Source organism: Boleophthalmus pectinirostris, unplaced genomic scaffold (genome assembly GCF_026225935.1).
Source record: "Boleophthalmus pectinirostris isolate CB_2022bp ecotype Guang Dong unplaced genomic scaffold, ASM2622593v1 HiC_scaffold_15, whole genome shotgun sequence".
Taxonomy (NCBI): domain Eukaryota; kingdom Metazoa; phylum Chordata; class Actinopteri; order Gobiiformes; family Gobiidae; genus Boleophthalmus; species Boleophthalmus pectinirostris.
The window spans coordinates 30,910,686-30,937,067 of record NW_026571070.1 but is presented as its reverse complement, the minus strand read 5'-3'; the positions used below and the strand labels follow the sequence as shown (position 1 = coordinate 30,937,067).

Sequence of the window (26,382 nt, the reverse complement as noted above, 5' to 3'; positions counted from 1 at the left end):
ACTCCCTACAACTGTACAACTCACTCTTATGTAACAGATAATACTCCCTACAACTGTACAACAACTCACCCTTATGGAACAGATAATACTCCTACAACTGTACAACTCAGCCTTATGTAACAGATAATACTCCCTACAACTGTACAACTCACTCTTATGTACCAGATAATACTCCCTACAACTGTACAACAACTCACTCTTATGTAACAGATAATACTCCCTACAACTGTACAACTCACCTTATGTAACAGATAATACTCCCTACAACTGTACAACTCACCTTTATGTACAGATAATACTCCCTACAACTGTACAACAACTCACTCTTATGTAACAGATAATACTCCCTACAACTGTACAACTCACCTTATGTACCAGATAATACTCCCTACAACTGTACAACAACTCACCCTTATGTAACAGATAATACTCCCTACAACTGCACAACAACTCACCTTTATGTAACAGATAATACTCCCTACAACTGCACAACAACTCACCCTTATAGAACAGATAATACTCCCTACAACTGTACAACAACTCACCATTATGTAGCAGATAATACTCCCTACAACTGTACAACAACTCACCATTATGTAGCAGATAATACTCCCTACAACTCCAGCTGGACACTGTTCCATATTAGGAATAAGAATTGATTCAAAAGAGCAAAATAAAAACATCAGGATCATGTAGAGCAGCTTAATATGAACATTTTAAGACTGAAATGACGAAGTGAATTGGAACCAGGATCGATGGAGCCAGAAGTGTGCCCATTATTTGTTATTATGTTATTTGGAACGTTTTGGCTAGAAGGTTAGTTATGTTCATTTCTATCTACAATGTATGATTTAATTCGAACTAGGCCTGTTCACCAGTTTTTCAAATTTTTGTAATTTTTGATTTTCACTGTGGAAGAAATCTTTGTCCAGTTGATAGAATTAAAAGTTTTTATGCTACTTTAAACATTACACATTTACAGTTAAAGCAAACAAAACAAAAAAAGCTCCATCGTATTATTTTTAGGCAAGCCTTTCATTTCGTAGTGTGTCTTTCAACCTTTTTGAGGACACAACCACAAAAATGTAGCCAAATACTAGTATGCTTCTTTTGTGTTGAAATGAAACACCAGAGCTTTGTTTTTCAACCGGTTCTGAGTCCCGGCACACTTTTATGGTTAAAGCCACAGTATGTAACCAAGAAAAAGACTCAAACAAAAGTCTGTTCTTTGTTATTCACTCTGGTTGTGTTTACTGCACTGAAAGTTACACACTGAACCTATAAAAATACACTTATCTTACCCATTCTGAGCATCCGAAGTAGCTGAGTTTGTAAGTAAGGCTACGTTCAGACTGCAGCTTGAAGTGACCCGATTTTTTGGCCCCTATGTGACCTGTATCTGATCTTTTAATGACAGTCTGAATGACACAGATCCAATTTTTTCAAATGTGACCCAGGACACTTGGATATGTGCTCCTGAAACCCATACATATCTGATCTTTTGACATGTGACTTCAATCTGAACGGCCAAAGTGCATTCATCCACCTACACGTTATCAACAAGACACAAACGTCACTATTCTGTGCTGAAGTAGGTGAAAATTGTTAATGAACTCCATGTCACTGAAGTGAAGCACATCACCACTCACCACTCTTGGCTCCGTCTCCACATCCACACGTTCCTTTCAACGGACGTCGCTGCCGCTGTCCCACAAAACACCACGGCCAAAAACCTCGTCCTTCTCCTTCTCAATCTCCTCCTTAAAACAAGTAAGTTGTTCATGTTCTGGCTCCAGTATGAGAGGAACTTTAAAATCTCCAGGTGCTCGATGCTGCGTCCATGTTTGGACAACTTCTGTAAACACAGAGACGCTCACTGCGGTTGACGTCGTCGTGTCTCCAGTGTCACATGTGGGACACTTTTGGGCCGTTTAATGTTCACACTGGAGTCACATACAAGTCACATTTAATTGGAAATGTGAACGACCTCGCAAAAACATCGGATTTCACAAAAAAATCGGAATTGAGCGTTAAGCCCTGCAGTCTGAACGTAGCCTTTGTCAACTGGACAAAAGTTTATTTGGTGGAACTCATCTCAACTCATCCAAGCTGCTTCTTCAGTTCTGGTCAGACACTGGTGGAACACTTCCTTATATCTGTCTGCAGGGAGGAGCTAACTACAGTGAAACTACTCTGAAACTAACACTACTACTTGTTTACAGTTTCTGTTTATTTGTGAGGCCTAGTGAACTGTACTGAGTGTGGGTCATATCAGCAGAATCATTCAGGGCCATAATGGAGCTTTCACACGTCTGAACATGACCTGTCCAGATATAAGGAAGTGACCACCAGCATTATGACCAGAACTGAAGAAGCAGCTTGGATTTTGCCATACTCAAGTACGAGTTAAAGAGTAATATGATTTTTGGACATCATTTTCATATCATCAACATAAAGATTTTGTCACTTTGTAGATTTACTCACAGTGGGAAGAGGAACGACAACTTTTACTTAAGTAAGAGTACTGATACTTCAATAGAAATGTTACTGAAGTAGAAGTAAAAGTATCTAATTCATTTCCAGAATTATTTAATTTTTTTATCAATTAATTTATATTTTATTATTTTTCTATTTATTTATTTTCTACCTTTTTAAGTACATATGATCACTGAATATAAATCTTGGACTTACCTGCGACTGATAAATTGTATTGTGCAAAAATTGTTTAGTGAATATGTGAATGTGTATGAGTGTGTGTGTATGAGTGTGTGTGTATGAGTGTGTGTGTATGAGTGTGTGAGTGTGTGAATTGGCTTGTTATCGTTAATATTATTGTTATTAGTTTTTATTTTTTTCGGTTATATGTTGACCTGTGTTAACAATGTGGTCAGTTGTTCATGTGAATGTTTTTGTCTGAAAATTAATAAAAATCACTTAGTTCAATATTACTTTTCAAATGTAATCCCCTACAGATTACAGATTACATACCCCAAAATATAGTTTGTAACGTAATCCATTAAATTACTTAAAGTGAGTAACGTAATCTGAATACTTTGGATTACTTGATTTTCTGTAGAGCAACAAAGACTAGAATATTTTCACATAAAATGTTTTGTCTTCTAAAAGAAAATAAAAAGCCCAGACTTTACTTAAACAAATTAAAAATATTATTGATAGAAGAGGAGGAGACACGTCCACAAAGCATGATGTAGTCCTGTTAAATCCTGGTTTAGACCTGGTTTAGATCTAGTTTAGACCTGGTTTAGACCTGGTTTAGATCTAGTTTAGACTTGGTTTAGATCTGATTTAGACCTGGTTTTAGACCTGGTTTAGACCTGGTTTAGACCTGGTTTTAGTCCTGGATTAGACCTGGTTTTGACCTGGTTTTAGACCTGGTTTAGACCTGGTTTAGACCTGGTTTTAGTCCTGGATTAGACCTGGTTTTTGACCTGGTTTTAGACCTGGTTTAGACCTGGTTTTAGTCCTGGATTAGACCTGGTTTTGACCTGGTTTAGTCTTGGTTTAGACCTGGATTAGACCTGGTTTAGACCTGGTTTTAGTCCTGGTTTAGACGTGGTTTTAGTCCTGGTTTAGACCTGGTTTTAGTCCTGGTTTAGACCTGGATTAGTGTCTGGCAGTGAGTGAAATTACTGAAAAAAAAAAAAAAAAAGGGGGATATAGCCCAAAATGTGAAAACAGGAAAATACCGCCATGTAATCCAAATATTTCAACAAAGTAACTGTAATCCAATCACCACTCATGGAAACAGTAACTGTAACTGAATACAGTTACTCATAATTTGTACTCTGATTACGTAACTCTGGTACATGTAATCTGTTACTCCACAACACTGATAAAAATATTGGGAAAAAAAAAAAAGTGTTGTTCAGGTAAATACTTCCCACCTCTGAGTAAATGAGGAGTGTTTTGCTTCTTTCATTTGCAGACGAGTCATTTGACAAAAGCTACAAGTTTTGAAAGTATTCCTGAATGAACGTGACTTTTGTAGTATCGATACCAAATGAGCATTTAGATTCAGTTCAGTATCGATGAGTATCTGCTTTTCGATACTTTTGACAGCACCTACACTCTAACAGACCAAACATTTCAAAACAATTGACCCTGACGTGATTTGAACACGCAACCTTCTGATCTGGAGTCAGACGCGCTACCGTTGCGCCACAGAGTCCGCCAGGAACTCACCCCTGACCCCTGACCCGTGACCCGTGCCAGCAGTGGACGAGGGTCTTTCACGTGAAGATAAGCGACTGTGACTTCTCTGAATCCTGTTTATTCTCCTGGGATGGTTCGTTTGGGAATAGAGCTGCTCCCATTTCCTGTGTTTGGCATGAGAGAGTTTCACTGGGAATAACTTCTGCCACGTGAGCCTCGTTTTTATGGAAGTAATGAAAATATAAAGGTGTCAGTGATCAAAGTATCTTCTCTTTATCACGTGTTTTGATACTTGGGGCGTGGCGCTAACTGTAGGCCCTGCTCTGTCTGAGGCTTTATTAGACTTTAAAGAGCTCATATGACGCTATTTTCGGATCTGTTCTAATGTTGTTTCCTCATCACAAACAGACCTGGAGTTGTGTTTTGTTTCATTCACACACAAATCCTGCACATTTTGGCTGAGTTTTTCTCTCAAACAGAAAACACTTTGTAACACTACTACTTCATGACATCACAGACTCGGAACAGAGCATTTGGAGCTTTGGAGATGTAAACAGACTAATAATAAAGAGTTACTCAAACATGTGAATGAAACAAAACACAAGTCCAGGTCTGTTTTTGAGGATGTAACAACATTATAACATGTTAAAGCTCACAAGAGTCAAGTTTGTGTAATATAGGACCTTTAATATGAGCTTTAGTTTAACACAATCTGACCAGAAATAACTGATTGATCTGGAACTTGAACAGGTGATCACTTTTGTTGAAAATCAAACTCCTAAACTGGACCATGAACTCTCGTATTGATCACAGGCTCCTGAAAATGTGCGGTTTAAATCACCTTTGTGTTTTTTACTTGAGTTTTCAGACTCTCTTAAAACTTTGTCTGTGTTTCCTGTGTCACCATGGTAACTCCTAAACATCCCACCATTAGAGACACGTGTAGAACACCCCCAGAGTGATGTCACTCCACAGTATCAATAGATGATTCATCTGAAAGGTACAAAGCTGCACTATGTCACTTCTGTAGTGGGTGATCTGACATTTGCTTGTCTCCATGGAGATGTTTTGCACTGCGGTTTTCCATGGATAGTGTAGATCTGTGGAGAGGCAAGCCCACTACCAGTAAGAATAAATCTTTTTCAAGTTTTTTTTTTTTTTTTTTGAGAAGTAAGCACCTGTATAATATGAGTTTAATGCCATACTGTGGAACATTCCTAACCAGGCTGGTGCCATCTAGTGCCTCCACTCAATATCATTTCTCTCCAGTGACTAGATCAGGAATCAGAATACACTAGACGGTTTGCAAGAACCCCAGAAGTCCAAGTCCGTACACCAGCCAATCAGAGAAGAGACATATATTCAGTGTTGGCGACAATTCCCGAGATCGAAGATTTAAAGCTGGTATAAAAAGAATGTTTGGTGAATTTCATCAAGGAGAAAGACGTTATTGTCCTTCTTCCTATGGGATTTGGTAAAAGTTTAATATACCAGTTAGTCCTGTTAGCGGCGCATTACATATGTCACGACCAAATAGCAGCGATTGGTTAAATGATAAAAAATACCTGCCTCCCGTCGAGCGAACAAATTCTAACACTGTGAGGTCAAACGGTTTCTACGAAGTGAAACCGGCTGATGAATCAGGCTAGAACATTCCAGGCAAAGCATTACAATCTCCATGGAAAGAAGCAAGTGCCAGAAAAGTTACATAGTGCACCTTTAAACACAGCCTCTTTTTTATTCAACAACAACATCTCTACAACACTCATAAATAGACATAAATAAAAGAGACGTCATACGTAACAGTGTAACAGGGGGAGAAAGTGGTGTTTCCTTGGTGTTTGCTGCCATCTAGTGGGGGCCTTTAGTTACTGCAGTTGTCATTTGGATTTTCCAGATATTAAAAAGATATTTGTGTCTTTCATTTCAGTTGCTGTAACTATATTATATGTTTTTATGTTTAGTTTAGGGTTGTTTTTTTTTTTTTTTTTGACTTATTTAGTTTCATACACCGTTTACTTGGTGCTTGCATGGGCTTATAAAACACATCAAACAATAATCAGACAGATCACACATCAAACATAAAGGCTTTCAACACAAACTGAGCCAGCTTGAAAACATTACATTTAAACAAATACTAAACAAATACTAAATCCTCATCAGACACAGTAAACCAAGAGACATTAGACACAACTGACAGATCAGGTCATGATACAAAGGACACTAGAACAGAAAATGCATTTCATTTTCAACGCTCTTTAAGTCACACAGACACACGTGCTCCTCCTCTGGGACTGAGTGGAAGTGTCCTGTCTTCAGAGGCAGAGTCCCACACCTCAGCTGGGCACATACTGACCTCTGACCTCTGACCTCTGCTCAGGTTCAGAGTGACATATGACTCAGGTCCAGAACAGTCTGTAATTCAAATATATGTTCTTAATTTTGGTTTACATAAAATTTCATTGTGCCACTTCTGTTTATACTTGTCAAAATAAATGTTTCTAGTTTGTCTGACACTACAGATGAACTTTTTTCTATAAATAAACTGAAGATCTGCATCCGATTCATGTCACAGACTCCAGTTAAACACATGTTTGGTTCATCTTGTGTCTGACATATTAACCAGCCTATTTCATAACCGAACCAAATCACCAATGTGTCTCACTTCACATGGTTCCAGCCCACATCTCCAAACAGAGCAAGTTTAAGTGCCTTAAGTGGATAATAATTTGATTAATAAATTTGTCCAAAGTTGTTATAAAAATGTCATTCATTTAACAGATAAAAATAAATAGATCCCATATTATACTACTCTCTGGTTTTTATGTTATAATGTTGTTATGTCCTTCAAATGTTTGAGTAAACCTTTATTATTAGTCTGTCTACATCTCCAAACCTCATAATGGTCTGTTCCACCTTGTGATGTCATGTAGTGGTAGTGAACAGCTCCTTTTTAACTTTAGTTCAGTAGAGATTGTCAATTCCTGAAATCATCCAAATGATTCTGAAGTGAAGGTGTATGGAGTTTAAAAACACAGTGGAGCATTTTTATTACCATATGACATCATAAGGTGGAACAGACCATTTTCCTTTTGAGAGACGAACTCAGCCTAAATGTGCAGGATTTGTGTGTTAAAATGTGTGAATGAAACAAAACTCAACACGACTCCAGGTCTGTTTATGATGACCGTCACAGGTTCATCTGAAATAAATGTAAAAAAATGATGGTTCAGTCGAAAAACTTTACTTAAGTGGGTTTTTATTCACACCACAGCTCCAAGTGCAGAGGAGAATATTTACAGTGAAAAAAAATGAGGTGGTAGAGTCCAACAAAAAAAGTAGTATTTACAACAATATTTACAATAGTCACTTACAGAAGGCAGCACCCACGTAGTCAGGCCAAAAACAGACTCCCAAATGACTGGAGCTCCCTCCTTTTATACCCCTTAGCCCCTCCCCCCGGGCGAACCAATTAACAAAAAATGGGGTTTTAAAGGAATTAACATACACATACTGTACTGATGAACACAAATCAACTTGGAAATAAACATAATGAAAATAACTTAAAGAACCAATCATAAGGTTAACATAAATTCCATTAAATAACTTAAAAACCCAAAAGTTATTTAATGTTATTTAATATCATAAAATAGAGTAATATGAGCCCATTAACCAAATAATCTCGACATCTTGAATCATTCCACTAAAAACACTTGAAGAACATTCTTAGGTTGCGTTCAGACTGCAGCCTGAAGTGATCCAAATCCGATTTTTTGGCCCCTATGTGACCTGTATCTGATCTTTTAATGACACAGATCCGATTTTTTCAAATGTGACCCAGGACACTTGGATATGTGCTCCTAAAACCGATACATATCTGATCTTTTGACATGTGACTTCAGTGTGAACGGCCAAAGTGCATTCATCCACCTACACGTTATCAACAAGCCACAAACGTCACTATTCTGCACTGAAGTAGGCGAAAATTGTTAATGAGCTCTGTGTCACTGAAGTGAAGCACATCTCCACTCACCACTCTTGGCTCCGTCTCCACATCCACACGTTCCTTTCAACGGACGTCGCTGCTGCTGTCCCACAAAACACCACGGCCAAAAACCTCGTCCTTCTCCTTCTCAATCTCCTCCTTAAAACAAGTAAGTTGTTCATGTTCTGGCTCCGGTACGAGAGGAACTTTAAAATCTCCAGGTGCTCAATGCTGCGTCCATGTTTGGACAACTTCTGTAAACACAGAGACGCTCGCTGCGGTTGACGTCATCGTGTCTCCAGTGTCACATGTGGGACACTTTTGAGCTGTTTACTGTTCACACTGGAGTCACATACAAGTCACATTTAAATGGAAATGTGAACGACCTCGCAAAAACATCAGATTTCACAAAAAAATCTGAATTGAGCGTTAAGCCCTGCAGTCTGAACGTAGCCTTAGATTCTCTGTATAACGGCGTGTGTTGTGTTCCGTTCGCTGTCATCACTCTTCTCTATCATAATATTGTGGGTTTGAGTGGCGCATGGATCATTTGGGCTGTAGGTCTCCGCATCTGAATAAAACGCTCATGTTCATTACTCAGAGGCAGGGGGCGCCGCACTGAATTAATTGTGTGTGAATGCTACAGAGCCAGATGCTTTTATTAGTCTCATTTGTTTGTTAATCTGAGTGGGATACTCATGAGGACGGATGGGGGTTTAACAAACACATATGATGCTTTTTGTTGCTTTTATTTTCTTTTAAATGTGCTTTTGGTCGCCTCAAAATCAGCTTTTATGTTAAAATATTGCCCCCACCTCTGTTTGTAATAAGTCTTTCTAGGCTTTGGAGCTCCCTCTGCTGTCAGCAACAAGAATGAACAATGACAAAGTAAACTAAGTAATTTGACCACACAAAATTATTCTGTAGATAGTTTATGGGCTTAAACTATGTAGGAGTAGTTTGGATTTTTACCTGTGATGCAACAATCTGGGCAAAATTCATAAGGAGCATTTGTGAGTCCCCAGAGAAGAAAAGTAATGGATAAATCTGAATGTGTGAAGTCTGAATGAAGCAAAAATACAACTCCTGTTTTTTTTTTGTTTTTTTTTTTAAATTGAAGAAGCAATACTCTTACACTGCACTGCAAAAACGTAATTACAGCCTTGGTCATGGGTTAAATTCAGACGACTAATGGATGCGAGTGGTTTTGACTGAGATAGATTTAAAGGAATTGCATGTGACCTGTGCTTTTACTACTTTAAAAGGGAATTAGAATCAGAACTGAACCTGTGTCACCAGAGCTTTAACCTGCAGACAGAGTGTGTCTCATTCTCACTATATTTATATGACAAACCAGCTTTAAACAAGAAGATGATTAACTGATCAGTGCTTTATTACGAAAATGAAAGTGATTAGAGGAAGTCTAGTGTGTGGATATATACATAAATTGCACAGGATTAGATGGTGTGTGGATTATAAAACGTGTTATTGTGTCTGAATTTTGTTTGCTCTGAAGTTAAATGGCAACTCAAACATGCATGAATGAAGCTCAACTATTTTAGTAAAAGGTCAAATTTTTTCCACCTTCAAGGCACTCAAAGCATTTCACAACAAAGAACCACTCACCCGTCAGTGTGTACACAGACATTAAAGGTGAGGTGGGTTAACTGCCTTGCTTATGGACACAAATACAGCAATTATCTGTGGGAGCAGGAATATGACCCACAGATCTATGTGTCGTCCAACCAGTGATGTTTTCTTTATTATGTCAAGACAGATTCGATCCACCAACCTTCTGATCAGTGGACAAATGCTCTTACCAACTGAGCTACTGTTGCCCACCGATGATTTCAAACAGTTTTTAATGCAGTTGAAAGTTTAAAAAAATGACTTATTAAAGACACTGAAAAAACACTGATGCAACATATTTTTTGAAACTGTATGTAGCCTGCAAAAATCTATTATTCAAAGTGTTTCCTCAATCTCAGAACCTCCAGAATCTTCTCCCTGAGCTGCACAGGCTGCACTAGCACTGATTCATGGTTTGTTTTGGATGGGAGACCACTGGAGCTGTTTTCAGGCCGGGCAGAACAGTGCTGGTTCCCGGACCATTTCAACTGAGAACCAAAGTGCTCACCGGTGAATGACCCAAGTTCAAACCATTTAAGTGAATCTCTGATGCATCATCAACAAATGGTGTAGATTCACCAGCTAATAAAAACAAGGCCATATGAAAACAGATGTCACAGCGAGAAAATAACAATCATGGATCGCTTCATCAATACCAGCGCGCGAGCATTTGTTCTCATACAAATGATTATTTATCTGCACTGAGCTCTGCTACAACATCTGCTGTGAAGAAGGCGACGTCCAATCCAAAGATGGAACCTCACCAGGCGATCACAGATACAGCAAATATTTGGTTTCCTCCTCTGACCACTGCACAATCTTCTGTCACTTGATTCTCCTCCATGTTCCAGACACGTTTTCTTTGGTTGTTTATTTCACCGTGTGTGACCTGGATGAACCTGCTGACGTCTACTGCGTTGCCATGATTCACTTAGAAACCAACTTTTCGGTTCCTGAACGCTCTTGAGTTTCGGAGTGAACACATCAGTTGGTTCGAGATTAGATGCAGGAACTGACACCAGCACAGTTCTCTGTCGGCCTGAAAACACTCAGAGTTGCCAGGTGTCTGTAGTGTGGTGTCAGTGTCTCACTTGTTCATGTGCATACTGTTAGTCCGATGAGGTTCATTTGGTCTTCTGATGATTTATTTTAAAAAAGCTCCCTCTTCCAGGGACTTTTTTTACTCTCACACACCTGGGATACTGTCCTGAGGAAGTCGGACTGCAGGTGGCGCTGTCGTCCTGCCTCCACCGGTTTGAAAACAGCTCCAAAACCTGTTTAAATCAGCTGAGCAGACACGTCACAGCAACATCACATGACCACTCTGAAGAAGACACTAGTGAGCAGTCGAAACTGTCAGGTATGAAAACAAACTCTTGGTCTGAGAAAAGAACCTAATAACATATGTGCATACTGTTGTTGTGTCCTTAGGCAAGACACTTAAGACACTCAAATAAAAAGAACAAAACCAAACCATTTTATAAGGCCTTGCTGTTTATTCATTTTTTTCCTACAACAGCAAATTACAGAAGCAGTATTGAAAATAAAAGTCTTATTTTCATCTTGTAAAAAACAAAACAAAATCTGCACAAAATCGGATGACAGTACAAAACGAAGCGTTAATATGTCCATGGTGGGGGAGGGGGCAAAGCATCTCATTTTTTACATTTCAGAATTATTTCACATAATCTGAAACTCTATATCAAAATGAAACAGGTGTTTTTTGTCATTTTTTTCCACATTTATTTAATTTTTTTTTTGCAAATGAACGCTAAAAACACATAAATCTTTTTAAATATATTTATCAGTGCAACATCTTGAGTCCAGCGCTACAGTATCCGTTTTCTCTAGCTAGCTTAGTCCTTTAGCTACTGTCCGAAAGAGCTTGAAGCAGTAAAGACGAGAAGGGTGGGCAAAAAAAACTGAAAAACAAGAAAAAAAAATTACGAAAAAGAAGTTGAAGTCTTCACCACAACACGACGTAAAGCACACACACGTAGAAAAACACCCTTGGACCAATATCGTGATTGTTAGCGGCTCCGTGGGCTAGCGTAGCGTCCCAGAGCCGGCCCCTTTTACTAAAAGTTCACACAAAGTTCCGATGCTCCGGTACGGCCCTGTCACGGGATTGTCCCCAGAGAAGAGTTCACAAAGAGGGGCGTGGGGGCGGAGCTAAAAAGTGGTACAAAAGCTCTACAAAGCCAGTCTTTCGTTGGTGACGTCGGTGAGCGGTGAAAAGTCCTTTGGTGAAGCCGCACAGAGGAGACGTTTTTTTCGGACCTGATTGAGGTAATGTCCCCGCCCTCCCCGCACCGAGCCCGGGTCAGTTTCACAAAACACACATCGGATTAAATCAGAACAGTTTGAGCAAGAATGAATATTTGTCGTTACGTTACCTAGCAAGCTAGCGAGCTAGTTTGAGCGACACTTGGCAGCCTTGTGTTTTGGAGTCAGTTTCAGATCGCTAGCTTGTAGGCCAGGGGTGGGCAAACTTTTTGACTCATGGGCCACAAAGGATTCTAAAATTTGATGGGAGGGCCGGACCAGAAGCAGATGAATGGAGTTTTTTGGTAATCCACCTCATAAGAGAAAAAAATTACATGGGATATGTAGAAAAAATATCCCATGTTATTGAAATATCCCATAATTGAAAATCAGTACAAAGCATCACAACAAATATCTGTCTTTCAAGTCCCATGGTATTTACTATTTATTGAAATCACTTTTAAAAGACTGAAAATGATTAATATTATTTAAATTCTGTGGGCCAGATTAAAATGATTAAAGGGCCGCATATGGCCCCCGGGCCGTAGTTTGCCCACCCCTGTTGTAGGCTATACCATAGGCCGACTGAGCGAGGAGAAAATTCAGTTTGTCGACTAGACAAAAGTTAGTTTGGTTGAAGACGTTTCTCAGTTCATCCAAGCTGCTTCTTCAGTTCTGGTCAGACTCTGGTGGACACTTCCTTATATCTGCAGGGAGGAGCTAACTACACTGAAACTACACTGAAACTAACACACACACTTGTTTACAGTTTTGTTAGTTAGGCCCATTGACCTGTACAGGGTGTGGGGTCTAATTAGCATAAAAATTCATGGCCATAATGGAGCTTCCACACCTCTGGACCTGACCTGACTACACCTGTTGTTCTCTTATTTGTTTAGAATTTGAGGATGGAGTTGTAAATAGGAGCTAGATGGTGTCTGAGTCCATTTCTGTTTAGAGAAGGAGTCTCTTTCTTAACAAACATGGCTTCTTTCACTCCCCTCTCAAACCAATTCTTTTCTCTGGCTAAAAACTGAATTTTCTCCTCGCCACAGATTCTACCTGGACAACTGAGGGATTCTTCTCACACAGGCCGACTAAGAAATGACAAATACCTGTGACAATCATTACAAATACCCAATGTGTAACGTAATGCATTAAATACTCCCAAAACACTCAGTATTTTTGACCTCTTTTCTTGTTTTCATATTTTATTGCCGCTGTTATGTCATTCATCTCTAGTAGCTCTTGATAGTTTGCAGTGACATCACGCTGGGGGTGTTCTACATCAGTGTCGCAACAGATTTTTTTGGGTTGCCTTGTCATGATCTTTATGTAAATCTGTAATATACACTTCTAAGTAAGAAAGTAAGGCTTTATTTATATAACACTTTTCACAGACATTTTTTTTGTCACAAGATGCTTTACAGAGCATTATTCAGCATTATTCATTCACTCTATACCTTCTGACTCTATAACTCTATAACTTCTGACACATGAGAGAGTGAGTGAATATTTAGTTCCACTATTTCTGGTTCAGTTCAGTGTTGAAAAGAAAAAGAAATGTTCTACGTTTAAAGTCCAAATAGGTGACTTATGGATCCTTTTATTGCTGCTTCAGTGACTGTTATTCATTGTTTCAAAGTCGAGTACTGTATTATCTGCACTATTAGGCGCTCTGGATTATCAGGCGCACTGTCATTAAATGGTCTATTTTTGAACTTTTTTCACAAATAAACCGCACCGGACTTTAAAGGAAACACAACAGTTGGATGGGTCAGTCGGACTTTGTTTGTTTGGCGCGTTCAATAATGCTGAAATCCACCTTTATTTTGTGATTTTGTGAAGGTTTGTGACTTTTAAAATATGAGTCCCCAGGATAAAATTTGGGAAACAATGATCTAATGAAACTACTGCATATTGCATCAGGTTTGTCAAGTTGCAGTGTACTGTTTTATGTCATGTTCGTGGAGAATTGTCGTCTAGGGTTCTAGGGTATCTCCATGGTAGAATGTTCAGCAGTTGGTGACACAATGCACACTTTACCAAACACGGTCAAAAGAGTTTAAGACTTCTGAAAAGTCTGTAGTCTGAAAACACCAAATGGATTTAAACGACGCATCTTCAGGAGCCTGTGACCGATACGAGCATTCATGGTCCTGTTTAGGCATTTGATATTCGACAAAAATGGTGCGAAACTAACTGTACGTGTTGTAGTTCCAGCCAGATTGTGTTCAAATAAAGATCAGATTAGAGTTTTTCAGAGCTTCAGACAGAGCAGTGCTTACAGTTAGTGTCACACCCCCATGGAACGTTGATGACATCAGCTGCAAAGTATCGATATGTTTGTTTAAAGGACAGTTATAGCCTGTCATTGGAAATCATCAAAGCTACTGTAGAGTCCTCCAGCCCCACTGCCCACGTGGATCCTGCCTCATCACCATGGAAACGGCAAAAGAACTGACAAGTGAAAGTGAAACTGAAACCTCCGCGCTAATGATGTTCGACAAGGTGATTTTGTAAACATTCTATAGGCCGTTGTAGCGATAATAAAACTCTTTAGCCTATCCGTAAACACTTGATCACGTGAATAATGTTGTTAGAATGAGTCTGTGAAGTTCTCGTGTTCGTTTATTGTTAAAAAAAAAGCACAATTACCACTTTTATCAGGCCTGATCAGTTACACAGTTAAAAACGGGCAAATCGGACACTTTAATTTCCCTTCAGTTATTTTAAAATTACAAATCATTTGAATAAAACCACTCCACTAAAAACTTTGGCAACTAGCGCAACGTTTATAGCCTCGTTTGACCGTAACATAAAAATGACGCACACTTACAGTGACCAGATTTTAAAAAACAAACAAAACTGAAAACAAAAAAACTGGGGCATCCCTGTTTTGGGTGATTGGGAATAATAAAATTGTGAAACGAGTGCAGAATTAAGGAAAATTTTGACGCACTCGGGACTAACGTGAGTCAGTATAGTCATGTTTTTTTGTGTTTTGGTCGTTTTTAAGCAGCTTTTTTTGTATTTTACCTCAACAAATTACAATGTATGCCTCTTTTTATTATCAAATTTCTCAAAAGTAAGAACATTTGGGACATTTCTTGTATAAAACTGTGACAAATCAACAGTTTTGGACAAATCTGCTGGGACAAAGCTCAAAACATGGACTGTCCTGGGTCGTAAACAGACGTCCGGTCACTAGGGATGTAACGATATCCAAATCTCGTTACGATATTATCACAATATGCATCTCACGGTACGATATTTATTGCGATATTTTGACGAGGCTGATATAATTGCAGACAGGACACTTTTTTTGCTTTTAAAATACCTTGGCGAGATTTTGGTATGAATTATTTCCGTCAAAATCCCAAAAATTCAAGTTAAAAACATATTTCTTGATGTTGTTGCGCTGAAATGAATCATGGGATATGTAGTTCCCGATGTTTATTAGGTGTTGCTACAGTAAAACAACACATTTAAGCAAAGGGACTTGTAACACGAGAGACTTTTGACGATATCACGATATTTCGGTTATTGTTACATCCCCATTGGAGAAAAAAATGGAATCCGCTTTTGTGAAACTGACCCGGCGTCTCTTCGTTATGACATCAGCAGTGACATCACGACAGTATGGCTGCTGCTACACGCGGGTGAGCGACTCAAGCTACGGCTACAGCAGAATGCAAAGTAATGATAGCACCAATCTTCAGTTAGTTAGCGTAGACGGCGAGGGCCTTTCCGAAAACCCCCCCGTACAAAACAGACTCCTGACGCTAGGGAATCGATAACAAAGTGCATTCAAGCTTGTATTGTCCACAGTGACGAGGCGACGCGCTGATGTGAGCTAAAGCAAAGCAGCGATGATTGTTGCTTCTTTATTTGGTATGTCGGCAGCGAGCGTAGCATCGCCGCCCCCACCGCCGCTATGAGCTACATGCTACATTTAAAAAATACTGGTGTCGAGTCAAAACAACTACCGGAGAATGACTTTTTACGATGGGATTTCGATGGATGGATGGGCTTGAATGCACGTTGTGAACAAAAACAACCGAAACAAAACGAAACATTCACGAAACGGCCGGGAGATCGTATTTACACGCACACGAAAACGACCCATGAAAAAAGGGATACTGCAGCCGTCTTTACTTTTGCTTTCGGAAAGGGCGGTAAAATATATTAGAACATATATTTACAGTGCGTTTTTCTCGGACGACGGACGAACGAACGAACGGATGGTCGGACGGTACAGATCCCGTCTTGCGAGCAGAAGTGACGACGCCCTGTTTCCTGTGACTAAACCAGAGAGCATGATGGGAAGGCACTGTCAGAAAGAACCATACACATTGCCATGAAGTTGGACCCTCACTTTCGGGGCGACGGGGGTCGAAGGGGGAAAGTGGGCGGGGCTTCAGGGTCATGTGTTATGGGCACACCCTGTTTATGCCACATCGCGGGACACTTCTACAGTTTCGCTGGATATGGTTCTTTTTTTTTGTGTAGAAATTTGTCAAAAATAAACAATAGCCTTCATCGACTGAAAGGGCCCCTTCGAGGACTATTTTCGAGCTGTGTTGTAATGCCGTTTCCTCGTCGCAAACGTACATGGAGTTGCGTTTTGTTTCGTTCACACCCGTTTAAAACACAAACCGAAACTGAAAACTCTCTGTTCTACTTTGTGATGTCATTAATTGTGTTTTTAAAGAGTCATTTTCAGCCCTAGATTTGCAAAATTTTGAAGTTACAGCTATTTTGGTGAAACTGCTTCACTCCTCAATACACCAGCCGATATTAAAGACTTTCTATTTCACATCTCAACTAAAATATTCCAAAATAAAAGCAACGACTTGAGGTTATTTTGGAGTATTGAAGAGTAGGAGTGTAACGATATCCATGTCTCTCAATACGATATGAATCTCACCGTACGATATTTATTGCGATATTTTGTGGAGGCTGTGAACAAAACTCTTAATATACCAACTTTTTCCTCTTAAAATGACTTGTCAAGACTTAATCCAGAGACTTAAAAGAGTTTAGAACTGTTATTTGTTCCTGTAGTCTGCACTGAAATGGAGCAAAGGATCATGGTCTATGTAGTTCTCTGTCTTGTTTTAACTATTTCTGCACCGTAACTCTTAATTTAAGCAAAGAGACTTGTGATTCGATATATTGTGATGGTCCAACGATATTATTGTGAGAACTTTGACGATACGATATCACGATATTTCAGTTACTGTTACATTATTATATTGAAGAGTAAAGCAGTAAAAGTAATAGCAGTTAACCTTAAAACTACCATTAAATGACATCACAAATTGGAACAGAGCGACTGAGCTTTGGACATGCAGATGGCCTAATAGTTTTGTCATGATACTAATAACCAAGTCGATACTAAGGGATAGACTCGATACTTAATACCGATACCACAATGATAATAAAAAAACGCTCTTTATTCAGATAATAGAATGTGATTTTCAACATTAAATCGTAGTATTTTCTTTTTTATTCCCATGTGGTCTTATATCTGTGTAATCCCTCAATGGTCCAGGGCTAAACCAGGTCAAAACCAAGTCGAAACCAGGTCTAAACAAGGTCAAAACCAGGTCGAAACCAGGTCTAAAGCAGGTCCAGGGGCGTATACTAGTCTATGTGCTCTTATACTTGTTCTGAAACAACTCAAGATCATTCTAAAACTCTTCAGTAAATCTTCATTTCTGGGACTTTTTTAGTATCAATACTTTCTCAAATCAGTATCTAGTTTTGTTACAAGTTTTGGTATTGTTAGTATCTGTTTTTCGATACTTTTCACAACCCTACATCCTAATAATTACTCAAACGTGTGTGAACGAAACAAAACACAACTCCGGGTATGTTTTTCGATGAGGTAACAGCGCGACAACACGGATAAAAGCTCCCAAGAGTCAGTTCTGCGTAATATAGGACCTTTAACAAAACACATCTCTCTTTGAAAAAAAAAAAAAAAAAAAAGATAAATACTTTAAACATTATTAATAAATTGGTCTCAACACCAGCATCCGATTGTAAAAATGAATTGAAAATCAAAATATAAAATTAAAATATCTAGATCGTATTTACATATTTTTTCTGTATTTCTTTTGTACACAGTGACCCCTAGTGGTAGGTTTCTTTTACGGCAGCTCCTGAGAAAAAATAGCAGTCCAGAGTTGACATCCCGCTGGTTGCGTCGCTCTGTCAAACGAGGGGGGCGGGGCTTAGTCCGTAGATCCCGCCTCCTCCTATAGTGCTTGAGAATGTGCCTTAACAGTCTCGCGCGGGCTTCTTCGGAAATCCGCGCACTTTCGCACAGTCGCTTATCGTTTTACAAAAAAAAATCCTCGTTTCATCCTTTCACGCCTCCGAATACGAGCTCTGTACGTTTAGTTTGTCTTTCTTTAGCTTGACGCCGTCCACCAGCTCAAAGTTATAGTTCTCCAGAGCTGATAAGTTCCTGTCCGACATGGCGCCGTGCGAGCAGGCGCAGTACAGCACCACGCCGCAGATGGCGCCCAAGAACACGCCCAGGGCCGACATGGCGATGATGGTGATGAGGATGGGGTCCAGCGTCTTGAGCATGTTGCCCGCTCCGCTGATCTGATTGGTCTCCACGAGGTCAGGGTACTCCGTCATCTCCTCCACTGTAACAGACGAAGAAGAAACGTAGAATCAGTGATTAAATTATAGTTAAAATAAACTTGGGTTGGGTTCTTTTTTAGTCTTGGTTTAGTCCTGATCTAGTTCAGATTTAGTTTCAGTTTTTGTTCTAGTATATTACACATTTAGATTAATCCATCACTTAGTTACAGAAGGAAATTTACCCCAAAATTATTCAAGCTTACTTGGATCTAGTCAGCAATGTGTTGACTAATTACCACAAGATCTATATATATATTTTTTTAAGGCTACGTTTATATGATGAAGGTCTGAACAGAAGACGCAAAAGTGGCGTCGCGTCTTCACTTTTTATTCTGCGTTTAGATGAGTGTTTTCGGGAGGAAATCTGCGTGCATACAGTGACGCAAAAGTGTGTGGAATTTGATTGGGTATGTTTGTTTCTGTGTACTGTATGTATGTGACGTAAAAGCGTACGTGACGTGAGCAGATCTGACCAGAGTTTAGCGTCTTGGGCAGCATAGACGGAAACACTAGGGCGGAGCGAATTCAACTTTTCCACTCTGGAGGTTTCAGATTTTTGCGTTTTTAAGCCCCAAAAACGCCGTCACCATCTAAACAAAAGGCACTTCCAATAAGATATTTTTGTCGTTTTTACCTGCAAATGTTCTCGTGTAAACAGACCCTAAATCTGTTTCTGAATTTTTCCAAATTTTAGGTTTTAAAATGTAAACACAAACATCTACGTTATGGACATTAGTGAGCATAGAGCTGGTTAGACTCTGTTTTGTCTTTGAACTCTTAATATTTGATTTATTTGAAAAGTGTATGGGTAAAGTGAATGGGATTATCATCTTTACAAAATCATTGCCATTGACTTTTTTTTAGCGTTCTTACTTTAAAAATGTTCAAGTGTATGTACGTATGTATTACATTTAACACAAATCAGGGTTTCTTACAGATTTCGTTGAGGCTGTCCTCCGGCAGCATCGGCTCCGTGGGCACAGCCGGATCTGTGGAGTGGACAGTTATTGGTTAGAAATGACATCACTGAGTTTGCTGAAGGAGGAGGGGGAGGGGCTAAGTGTTACCTTTGCAGTCGGCCGCGCTCAGTCCGTTCAGAACCTTGATGTCGTCCACGGCGATGTCCCCCCAGCTCTTCCTCTCCACCTGACCCTCGATCACCACCTGCAGACAGACGCAAGATTTCAATGAGTTTATTCACAAACTGTTCATTCTTTTATCAGGTTGGGTAGGAAAAAAATATTAAAATGTGATTTCAATATTTTTACATGGCCTTTTGATATAACTTGGACATAATATGAACCAACCAAAGGAACTCGAACACCAAACATTTTCTGGTATTAGCTTTAAAAGATCATTAATCAAACAAGAGTCAGAGGTAAAAAGTGTCAAAAATATGACTCAAGTACAGAATTTATTTATTTATTTTTTTTCATTTTAATGTGATGATACTGGATCGATATCGTGGGCTGCTGTATTGATATATCACCAAGAGTAATTTTTGCTATATTTTACTAAATTATTTTGTTACAACTACAGTTTTGTTGTTTTTTTAGAGGAAGGAAACTCGTTTATGTTTATGTTTGTGTTTCATATGAACTTTGTACAAGAAGTGGTTTAACAAAGACTTTTAGTATCACAGTCAAGATTTAGCCTTTATTTTTTATTGAACTGTATTGAGATATGTATCGTATCATGGCCAATATATTGAGGTATGTATTATATCAGTAACTTCTTAATGATACACAGATCTATTAAGGGTACATCACGTAACCTTTTTGGCGCATGATCCGCCACCTGATTGTAACCATGGAGATGTTATAGTTTTTATAGCAGGGGTGTTAAACTCAAATTCACAGAGGCCAAAATTAAAAACTGGGACTAAGTCGTGGGCCAAACTACATATTTATTGAAAAATTTCAACAACATCTGTATATTTTTCTCTTCTTTCGAGATATGCAATATTAAACCTTTTCTTACTAAAATACATGTTTAATAAAAGTTTTGCTTAATTGCATTGAACCCAGAACAAGCATCATATAAAATGATAACAAAAATGTATAATTTTATAAATGTCTGTTTTATAGGAATGTTCCATATGGTAGTAAACTTTATCTCCATGGAAACAAGTAAATGCCAGGCCAAGTTTCAGGCCAGATCTGTGGAGAGATGATCTCACTGACAGCATGTATGTAGAGGAACTCTCCACCAAAAAAAGTTACATAATGCTTCTTTTGAGAAAGTTTATATTCTGGTAATTCCAAACAAATACATGAAATTAAAATTGTTACTCAAATTGTGTATTACTGCAATTTGCCTAATATTTCTCACTCCACTCCCCAGGTTCTGTTCTAGTGTACACCCAGCAGAACCAGCTGTATTCCCCTCCTCGCTCTCACCTGATACGGCCTGTTGGTCCTGGGCACCGGCACGCGCCCCTCCCTCCAGCGGTTGCCCTGGTGACCGCTCACAGTCCACAGTAAGATGTCGGCGGGTCCGTCCAGGGTCTGTTTGCGCTGTTTGATGTGCAGCGTGCCGATGTGGGGTCCGAACATGTGGTACCAGAAGGACACGCACAGGTCGGCGTCGGGAGAGCTGACCATCGGGCTGACCAGACGGGCCACTTCTGTCTGCTGTGGACCCGTGGCCAGAGTGTAGATGAAGTTTCCAGAGCCGCCTATGAGGTAAAGGAAAGACATGTTGAATTTCAATGTGTAGATGTAATGTTTTGTTCTTTTTTTTATTACTATTTATTTATTTTAAGTACAGTGTAGTGTGTAAGGTGAAGTGTAACTTGAAGTACCCTGAATCTGAATCATCACGAGTACAGTACAGTTTAGTGGGCAGGGAAAGGGGGTAGGTGAAAATTGAAATTTTCTGAGCACATTCTTCTGACAATACAGAATTAAAACATCAAACATGCACAAACTACTAAAAATACAAGTTTGAATAAGCCAATGATGAGGGAACACTATTATTTAAAACTCAAGTTAAACCAAGATAAAAAATTAAGTCAGAATATGTAGTACTGAAGTATATTTTGAAGTGAGATCATTTGCTTTTTATGAAAATATTAGAATATTAGATCTGCAAGTATGTCTAAATGCACTGCCATGTATATTTTATTTGTTTTTCTTAGATAATTCATAATTATATTAAAATTAAATAATTATAGATAATTTGGTTTTGGTCCTGTCCTCACCTGTATGGTCCATATTAGGCCCAGTGTTGAGGGTGGGAGTTCCGCTGGACTGGATCTGCCACCTGGAGCCCGTGTCCTCAGAGCTCCAGCTGCAGAAGGACGGGTTCGAGGCCCAGCCGAAGTCGCACGCGAACCACAGGAACGCTGCAGCACACACAGAGACAAAAGGAGGTAGAGGTCAGCTTTAAGACACATTATACAGACTGTATTTTGGATGTGGATACTTCAACTGTGATTAGATTTTGATATATGTTGAAAAGGTAGGATTCTGTTCAGAGTGCTCTTCATAAACAATTCCAGAAGTGAATGATAAGAGTGAAAATAGTATTAGATAAGCATAGTTTTTATGAAAAAAATGGGGGGGAAAGAGCTTTGTTGTTTTCTATTTGTTTTAGGTATTATATTATGTTTTTGTGTCTTGTTTTCATGATTATTAATGTATTTTGTTTAATGTTATATTCTATTCTCTTAAATAATCATAATTAAAAAACAAAACCAACAAACAAGAAAAAAAAACAACTCCTGTAGTGTTAATGTTTGAGAAAAGACTGAAATACTAACAGATAAAGTAATAGAAGAATCACATGCAGCTCAGAACATGTTTGTAGTGATCTAAACTACAGGTGTAACTAAAAAAGAGAGGATATTTTGTTCTTTGCAGTGTGATTTAAATTTGATTATGTTATATTGTGCAGCTCTACACTGTTTACATCTTAGAAAAATGTAAATATATGCAAAACAGGTCAAAGTAATTCCGCAGTGAAGCTGTTGAAATAAAGCTGAAGACAATAGCTCCGAGATCCAAAGCTGAGTGTTGCAATTTATGTTCTGAAATGGTCAGAATGACTCAAGCGGAGGTGTGTGAAATAGATACACCTGTGGTCCTTTGTGACAAAAATGTACTTTGAAAAAGAAAACCACAATATGCAGTACATTTTTTGCCCAGCTTTTTTATATCAATGTTTTCATTTACTTCTGCTCTAATCATACAGACCAAATATTATACAATATTTTGAAATTTGAACACAGTAAATTCCAGATTTGTTTGTGAAAGTTTCAAATTATTATTAGATTTTTTTCTATATTTTCCAACTAATTTTAATTTGCACACAAACAAACTCACACATACTCCCAAACAAACACATTCAGTGCACTCTGGGACTTCTCTAGAACACACCCAGATCATTTTTACATCAAATATCTACATCTGTGTCCTTCAGTGTGGACTCATGTGTACAAATGTCTTTCTATTGATATAATCTTGTAATGGAAGATACACAGTGAAAAGAAAAATATCAAAAAATTCAAATAGACACTAGGGGTTTCAACATCAAAGAATGAAAATAAATCAAAATGTAAAAATAAACCGGCAAAGTTATGCCACTAAACAAAGTCATTTTGAATGGAGGTCAATGGGACAAAAATGTACTGAAGGACCACAGGTGTGAGTATTAGTATACCGTATTTTCCGCACTAAATAGCTCACTTAAAAGCATTTAATTTCATCAAAAAACGACTGCGCCCCTTATAATCCAGAGTGCCTTATATGTATATATGAATTTATTGGGGTGTCTTAGTACGACTTTAGTAAACTACAAAGCCACACCACTTGCAGTATTACGGCTCCCGTAGTCAGGAGCATCAGGAGTAATACAGACTGTGATTCCTTTTAATATCAAAATGCACCTGTCAAGAGACACGCTCACAACGCCCACTTTAAACTCAAGGCTGTTATAAAGTGAAAGTGTGAGCTGTGTGGGAGCAGTGGACAAGAGAAGGAGAACACACATTCACCAAGACAGAGAGACAGCGCCGAGCGACTTACACCACGATCTGCCAACGGATCGTGGACGCCTGGAGTAAGGATCAGTATCAACTGTGGTCCGAGCTTTCACCAAGACCAGAATCATCACTGAACTGAACTCCAGGGAACAGTAACCACAATGAGTTATTGTGAATACATGAACAATTTAGCGTCTCAGTTGTTTTTTTACGTGTTACAATTGAACAAAGTTGAGAGTTACTGTGAATGTGTTAAATAAAGTTTGACTGACTTATCTAACTGTTGTGTTTCATTTAATGCGCCTTATAGTCCGGTGCGATTTATATGTGAAAAAAGTTTAAAAATAGACCATTCAATGACAGTGCGCCTTATAATCCAGAGCGCCCTATAGTGCAGAAAATTCTGCTTGTTTAGCTTGTTTATTTCATGTGATCTTGAAAAAACACAGAAATTAAAAATACATCACAAAACACACAAACTGGCCTATTTTGGTGCTGTTTGGTGCAATACGGCCAAAGTTGCGCTAAAAAGACAAAAGTTGCAATGTACAAAAAAGTACCGAGGAGTGCAGGAGGGTTTTAAAACATGGAAAATCACTTCCTGGAACACTTATGAAATCACAAGAATTAAACAATGACATACTATTCCATGTTTTTGATGAGAAACCAAGATTATTTGCGATTCTAATCAAAATTTTAAGTCATTTCTTATTTGTTTTGTGTTTGCGTGATTAAGATAACCCCTGTTCCAGTTTTATCTTATGTAACCATGTCAAAAAAGCTGCATTTTCACTTGTAGGCACTAAAACCCTCCCTCCTCTTCAGCGTGAGTCTTATCTGTGAGCTCTGAAACGTCCTGACAGAGAATGGAAGTGACCCACTCCTCCGGCTCTCAGGAGCGCTGGACTTTAACAAGCTCCGATGGGCTTGTCACGCTGTATGTCTGCGGGCTACACTCCAGGGCCGAGGACGCGCTCTGATCCTGTGTGACCAGCGGGGGGCAGCAGAGCCACACGAGGGAGAGGGAGAACGGGATGATAGAAGAGAGGAGGAGGGGGAAGAGGTCTCCAAGTGCACTACATATACAGTATTTCTGTTCATATTTTGTTTGTTTACTCGTTGATACAGTGGTTAAAGGTGCACTGTGTAACTTTTTGTTTCTGGAGTTTCCATGGATACGTCATTGCTCTGCCTGGAATGTTCCACAGTATGACATTAAACAGCTCTCCCTTATATTTATTCAATTACAGGTGGTTTTAGAGCTCAAAAATACTTAGAAAACAGGCATTGTGACTGTGAGCGGGGTCGCCTCTCCACAGATCTGACCTGTAACTTGGTTTGGTTTGGTCTCCATGAAGACAGAAAGGTTTAATGCCATACTGTGAAACATTCCAGACAAAGAAATAACATTGCCATGGAGAATGTTATTGCTTATTGATGGACCTTCCACCAGAAAAGTTCCGCAATGCACCTTTAAAGTGAGCATACAAGTTATAGCCAGAGACCTTAAAGCATTTGTAACCTGCATGATTCCATAAAAATAGAACGTTAAAGCCATATTGCGGAACATTCTCCATGGAGATACATATGTTTAATGCCATACTGTGGAATATTACAGCTAAACAAACAACATTTCCATGGAAACAAACAGGAGAATTTATTGGAGGAGCATTTATTTTTATTTATTTATTTATACGCTTGTGAGTAAGAAACACAATTTTGATTCTTCACATTTCATATGAAGAATTGACAATAAACTTTTTTTTTTAATTTGAATTTGAAATTGAGAAGACTAAATCAGAGTGAGGTCTGTGGAGATGCAAGCCCGCTCAGAGTAAGGAGACGTGTTTTTAAATGCAACCAGAATTTTATTTTTGTGTGTTTTTTGGCTGAAAAGTTAAATTGTGTGTTTTCCAAATCTGTAAAAAAGGTTTATGTATTCAGTGGGTTAAAATTGATGAGAAATTAGGGCCGTTACCGTAGCAATTAACAATTCAAAACTAAATAATATTTTACATTGGTGTAAAGTCCTCAAAATGACCTCTGTGTCAGGAAAAAAAAAGTAATGTGATATCAGATTACAGATGATAAGTGTAAAAAAAAAAAAAAAAATCCTATATGATCTATAATAGGCCGCTCGTGATAAAAACAACCTATTCAAACAGCCGCCCCACAGTGTAGCGAAGCATATCTCCATCTCGAACCTTTATAATGACACGTCTAATACCTTTAATACTCTGTAATACAAAACCGCAGACAGACAAACCCGGGTTCAGAGCCAGGGACAAAGAACTGTGCATCTTGGTGGGTCGGCCCCCTGTCAAGATTTGTCCATTTTAATGAATAAAGACACCATAGTAACCAACGTCCAACTATGCACTCCCCCACGGACAAGAATCTACAAGGGAATGTCGAAATTGGATAAAGAAAGACTTCCGAGTAACACAGTGGAATGGTGGAATGGTTGGGATGGGGCCCGACGTGGTGAAATACGAATGTTGGCCTGTTGAACACAAAAGGCAGAATTCCCTAGCGTGTAGCTGTATTTCCGAAGCAAGGCCGTGTTTTGAAGGAGGAATCGTAATTAAAATAACGTATGGTGATATGAAAAGCCAAGGAGAGGGGGCGCCAGAGGTTAATAATGAGGTTTTTTGTGCAGCGGTCGATGAATAGACTTAGAATT

General features: G+C 38.9%; 1 protein-coding gene and 1 non-coding gene across 6 annotated transcripts in view; both read right to left on the bottom strand.

Moving 5' to 3' along the window:
• Positions 1-4,117: 4,117 nt before the first annotated feature.
• On the bottom strand, positions 4,118-4,189 carry trnaw-cca (transfer RNA tryptophan (anticodon CCA)). Its single transcript has one exon. It is a non-coding gene; the product is annotated as a tRNA-Trp (tRNA).
• A 7,071-nt stretch (positions 4,190-11,260) lies between these two features.
• Positions 11,261-26,382, bottom strand: part of nrp1a (neuropilin 1a) — a 218,962-nt gene continuing 203,840 nt past the window's right edge. For all 5 annotated transcript variants that reach the window (XM_020930709.2, XM_055150807.1, XM_055150804.1 and 2 more), the window contains exons 14-18: positions 21,918-22,061; positions 21,115-21,392; positions 19,783-19,879; positions 19,651-19,704; positions 11,261-18,717 (exon numbers count right to left, since the gene is read on the bottom strand). In XM_020930709.2, coding sequence (XP_020786368.1) covers positions 18,431-18,717; positions 19,651-19,704; positions 19,783-19,879; positions 21,115-21,392; positions 21,918-22,061 — 860 coding nt within the window. In that variant the 3' untranslated portion in view covers positions 11,261-18,430. The remainder of the gene's footprint in view (positions 18,718-19,650; positions 19,705-19,782; positions 19,880-21,114; positions 21,393-21,917; positions 22,062-26,382) is intronic.